Raw genomic sequence first — 5,579 nt, 5'->3', positions numbered from 1 at the left:
CCTTGGAAGGGCTCCTCAGCCCCATGCCCCCCCCACCCCTGAGCAAGGGGGCGTCTGGGGGAGGGGTCCTCTTCCCCTCCCGGGGCTTGCTGCCTCCTCTCTGTGTGTGTGTGTGTGTCCATAGACAGAGTGACACTTTTCTTTCAAAGTCCAGGAGATGCAGGTTCAGTTCCCTAGCACTGCCTTCTGCCAGAGCAGAGCAGGGTTCTGGTGTCTCTGTTTCTCCTCTTTCTTGTAGAGACAACAACACACTGCAACCGTTGGACTGGGGAGAGAGCATCATGGTTTTGCAAAAAGACTCTCCCCCTGCCTGAGGCTCTGCTGAGCAGGGCTCTGGGCTCTCTCTGTGTGTGATTCAGAAACAGATCAGGAGACAAGGGGTTCTGCAAAGAGATTTTCCTGCCCGAGGCTCTGAGGTCCTGGGTTCAATCCCCTGCACCACCCTAAGCCAGAGCTGAGCAGGACTCTGGTAGAAAGGAAATAAACAAACAAATAAATAAGTATTTAAGAGAGAGAGAGCTGGAGAGAGAAAGAGAAATCCCACCCAGTGAAGGACCCCAGAGTTATCTCGTCCAAATGTTGCCTGCTCTGGTGTGACTATGGTCCATGTTTCAGCCTCCAGACCCACAGCACTGTGTGTGTGTGTGAGTGTGTGTGTGTGAGTGTGTGTGTAGAATTTGGGTGCTGTGGTATCTCTCTCTCTCTCCTTCTCTGTTTTCTCTGTAGATCTGAAAAGCCAGCCCCTTCATGCGTGCATAAGATTCCAGGTTAGCATAATAATAATATAATAATAATAATAAAGATGATGATGTCAGTGAATAAGGTGGGCCAGGGGAGACAGCACAGTGATGTTGTGAAAGGCTTCAAACCAAAGGCTCTGAGAGCCGGGCTTCAGTCCCCAGCACCACCACAAGCCCGAGCTGAGCAATGTTATCATAATAACAACAACAACGATAATAACAGCCCGGGAGGTGGCACAATGTCTAGAACTTGGGCCTTACAGATAGGAGGTCCTGAGTTCGATCCTGGGCATCGCATGTGCCAGAATGAGGCTGTTTCTCTCTTCTCTCTGGTGTGACTAGATAAATCTCTTCGCAGACTAGCAGGTGGTGCAGTGGAGAAGTCACTGGACTCTCAAGCCTGAGGTCCCAAGTACAACCCCTGGCACCGCATAGGCCAGGGGGAGACTCTACCTTTTTCTCCGCCCTCCTCCTCCTCCTCTCATAAATAAATAAATGAAACACTGGGGTCAGGTGGTGGCGCATCTGGTTAAGTGCACAAGGACCCGGGTTTGAGCCCCTGGTCCCCACCTGCAGGGGGAAAGTTTCACGAGTAGTGAAGCAGGGCTGCAGGTGTCTCTCTGTCTTTCCCTCCCCCTCTAGATTTCTCTTGGTCTCTATCCAATACATAAATAAATAAATAAATAAGCTATTAAAATTAAACGAAACACTTAAATAAGTAAACCTTTTAGAATGAGATGAAAGTCACAGCCAGGGATAGATAAAGTCACACCTGGAGGCCAGGTGGTGGCACACCTGGTTGAGCACACCTGTTCCCATGTGCAAGGACCTGGGTTCAAGCCCCTGGTCCCCACCTGCAAGATATGTGTGGGGGTGGGAAGCTTCACAGGCGGTGAAGCAGGTCTGCAGATGTCTTTCTCCTTCCCTCTTAATTTTCTCTCCAATAAATAGAAAAAATAAAATAAAAGTCACACATTGGTAGCAACACCCCCATGTCTCTGAATGTGTCTCCACTCACCCGTCAGGGTCCCCCCCCAGCCTGTCTGCATGTCCCCAGCCTTAGAGCCCTCCCCCAGGGTCTCTCCTCTCCTGGGGGGACCCCTCCCCTGCTCCCTGGCCTTTAGCTGAACCCGGGCCCCTCCCCTGTGTCTCAGACTCCCCTTCCTGGCCCGACGCCTGGGCCTGAATCCCCTCCCGGGAGCCGGAGCCACCAGTGACCCCGGGAGTCCTGGCTCGCGTCCTGTCCTCAGATCCTCTGTCCGGGTGCCAAGTGAGGGCAGGCCAAGGGGAACATGCCAGGAGTGTGGGAGGGGGGGTTCCTCCCCTGCACTGCAGCGCCAGCCAGAGAGACCTTTCTGATCTCCTGCCACTGTGGGGTTGGCAGGCAGGTGCACCAGAAGAAGGTCAAGTGAGGGGCCCGGGAGGTGGAGCAGTGGGCAGAGCGCTGGCTGGACTCTCAGGCCGGAGGTTCCCCTGTTCCATCCCCGATATTGCAGGTGCCAGAGGGGGGCTAGAGAGGGGCTCTGCTCCTCTTCCCACCCCATGCACGCACAGGTAGATGTTCAAAATAAAAGGAAAGGGGCTGGGGAGACAGCACAGCGGTTCTGCAAAGAGACTCTCCTGCCTGAGGTTCTGAGGTCTCGGGTTCAATCCCCAGCACCACCATCAGCCAGGACTCAGCAGGGCTGCAGGTCTCTGTTTCTCTCTCTCTTTTTAAAAAATTTTTTTATTTATGTATTATTGTATAGAGACAGAGAGAAACTGAGAGGGGAGGGGGAGACAGAGAGGAGACAGAGAGACCCCTGCAGCCCTGCTTCACCACTTGTGAAGTGTCCTCCCTGCAGGTGGGGGCTGGGGGCTTGAACCTAGGCTCTTTTTTTTTTTTTTTTTTGCTTTCAGGGTTATCGCTGGGGCTCGGTGCCTGCACTACGAATGCACTGCTCCCGGAGGCCATTTTTTCCCCCTCATTTTTTGTTGTCCTTGTTATTGTTATTGCTGCTGTCGTTGTTGGGTAGGACAGAGAGAAATGGACAGAGGAGGGGAAGACAGAGATGGGGAGAGAAAGACAGACACCTGCAGACCTGCTTCACTGCCTGGGAAGCGACTCCCCTGCAGGTGGGGAGCCGGGGGGGGGGGCTCGAACCGAGACCCTCACGCCGGTCCTTGCGCTTTGTGCCACGTGCGCTTAACCCGCTGCACCACCGCATGGTCAGGGGCTCAAACCCAGGTCCTCTGCATAGTAGAGTATGTGTGAGGCCAGGCAGCGGTGCACCTGGTTGAGCGCACACGTTACAGTGCCCAAGGACCCAGGTTCAAGCCCCCGGCCCTCACCTGCAGGGGGAAAACTTCATGAATGGTGAACTTCATGGGGGGAGGGTCTCTCATCCCAAGACTCCATCCAGGTCTGCACCCCCTCCCTCCTGCCAGCTGCCCCCCTTTAGTTTCCTCCTCAAATTGCCAGAGTCACTCTCCTGCTTGGGGTCCCTGGTGGGAGGGAGGAGGACAGAGTTGGGGAGCAGGGACCTTTTTTCTTTCTCCCTCTCCTTCTTTCTTTCTTCCTTTCTTTCTTTCTTTCTTTTCTTTTCTTTTCTTTTCTTTTCTTTCTTTCTTTCTTTCTTTCTTTCTTTCTTTCTTTCTTTCTTTCTTTCTTTCAGGGGAGTCCACTTGTAAACAGGACCAGAGGTGAGAGAGACATTCTTCTAGATGGGGGATAGTTCCAGAACATTCCTGGGGGGGGGCAGGAGGGACGGTCTGAGCTTCTGAGGTGCGGGACCCCACCCCCCTTCACACCGGGGGCCTCTGAGGTTCCAGGCGCCCCAGATATGGGGATCCCCCAATGGCTGTGACTCAAACAGTCTGTGGTGGCCTCTTTGTCCTATTTTTAGAGGCAACTTTGGAGGAAACAGGACAGACAGACGGGCCACCTTGGAACAGGCCGGGCGGGGGCTGGGAAGGTGGTGGTGGTGTGTGTGTGTGGGGGTCCCACTCAGGACATCTCCCCCCAATCAGGCTGTGACGATCCAGAAATGTCCGTGGGTCTTGCGGGGTCCGGGAGGGGGTGGCGGGGGTCTGGCCGCTGGGGTCCCCGAGGCGGAGTCTGAAGACAAGATTGCGGGGAGACCTTGCTCCAGATTCTGCATCTTAGAGATCCAAGTTCAAGGCCTGGCCGGTGGGGCAGTGATGGGTGGGTGGGAGAGGGGAGGGCGCCCCTCCGTTCCTGCTCCAGGCCCCCGGAAGAGGGGGTCCGTTGTCGTTGTGGGGAGACGGTGACCCCAGCATCCGGTGGCGATGGCGTGGTGGTGGAGTGGGCGCGTTGTCCCAATGTGGAATATTCCAGCCGGACTCCTGGGTTTCTTCCCGGCCGTGGGGGTGGCCCCCAGCCCCTATCCGGGGTCCGGGGCTCCTGGTCCTGACACTAGAGGCTGCGTCCGTCCTCCTCCACTCCACCCAAGACGCTGTGCCCACCCTCTCCTCTCAAAGCAGGTCTCAAAGCTGGTCCTGGTCCTTGGCCAGGTCTGGGACCAAGGGGGGTTTTTTGGCTTTTTTTGGGGGGTTGGTTGGGGGCAGTAGTTCAGGGGGTGGCACTGGGGCCCCCAGGGTTTGGGTGGGGTGAGGGTGTTATTGCTTGGAGGGCGGTTGGGGCGGGGGGGGGCATCCTTGTCCTCCTTCCTGCTCTATCTTCCTCCTCCTCTGCCTCCTTCCTCCTCTCCCTACTCTTGCCTTTTTCTTTCCCCCGCTTCTGCCCCCTTCTCCTAGTCCTCCTCTTCTTCTGGCTCCTCCCTCTTCCTCCTCCCCCTTTTTCCTTCTCCATCCTCCCCTTCTCCCCCTCCTTCCTTCCTTCCTTCCTTCCTTCCTTCCTTCCTTCCAAGATTTTATTTACTTGGACCACCTCCTCCTTCCTTCTAGCCCTCCTCCACTTCCTCCTCCTCTTCCCCTTCTTGTCTTCCTCTTCCTCCTCCCCCCTTCCTCCCTCCAGCCTCTTGGCCCCTGTGCCCCCACTGCCCTCCTAACCGGCGCCGTTCTCTCTGGGAAGCTGAGGGGGTGTGTTCACCCCCTTGGCCAACTCTAGAGGGAAAGTGTGGGCCCTCGGCCCCCGCCCGCTCTCCAGACTGGGGGTCCCCCACGTCCGCAGAGGAAGCACCCCAGATTCTCGGCATCACAAGTAGCACGATGGGACTCCAGATTGGGGTCCCCGGGTCCGCCCTGGCCAGAGGGTGACCCTGACAGGGCCGTGCCTGTCCCCAGGCCAGGACCTCTGACGGGGGCTGAGGTCTCCCCAGTGTGGACTCTGCATTCCCTCCAGGGTGACCACCAGACACCCCCTGCTGTCCCCCTCCTTTGCTCCATGTGTCCTGCAGGGATTCTGGATGTCCTTGGCTGGTGGGGGGCAGGGGGAAGACTTCAACCCCTAGGACTCCTGAGCGTCTCCACAAGGCATTCAGGGAGCTGTACCCCAAACCAGACTGTACCCCCAAACCAGACTGACCCCCAAACCAGACAGTACCCCCAAGCCAAACTGTACCCCCAAGCCAGACTGTACCCCCAAGCCAGACTGTACCCCCAAGCCAGACTGTACCCCCAAACCAGACTGACCCCCAAACCAGACTGTAGCCCCAAACCAGACTGTACCCCCAAACCAGACTATACCCCCAAACCAGACTGTACCCCCAAACCAGACTGTACCCCCAAACCAGACTGTACCCCCAAACCAGACTGACCCCAAACCAGACTGTACCCCCAAACCAGACTGTACCCCCAAACCAGACTGTACCCCCAAACCAGACTATACCCCCAAACCAGACTGACCCCCAAACCAGACTGACCCCCAAACCAGACTGT

At 56.6% G+C, this 5,579-nt stretch overlaps 1 protein-coding gene across 1 annotated transcript in view; it reads right to left on the bottom strand.

The window, feature by feature from the left end:
- Positions 1 to 3,745: 3,745 nt before the first annotated feature.
- Positions 3,746 to 5,579, bottom strand: part of CLEC17A (C-type lectin domain containing 17A) — a 13,563-nt gene continuing 11,729 nt past the window's right edge. The window contains exon 11 of the mRNA XM_060182457.1: positions 3,746 to 3,874. Within this exon, the coding sequence (XP_060038440.1) occupies positions 3,746 to 3,874 (129 nt within the window). The remainder of the gene's footprint in view (positions 3,875 to 5,579) is intronic.

Source organism: Erinaceus europaeus, chromosome 23 (assembly GCF_950295315.1).
Source record: "Erinaceus europaeus chromosome 23, mEriEur2.1, whole genome shotgun sequence".
Lineage (NCBI taxonomy): Eukaryota > Metazoa > Chordata > Mammalia > Eulipotyphla > Erinaceidae > Erinaceus > Erinaceus europaeus.
The sequence above is the reverse complement of the archived record's forward strand: the minus strand, read 5'-3'. Positions and strand labels throughout refer to the sequence as shown.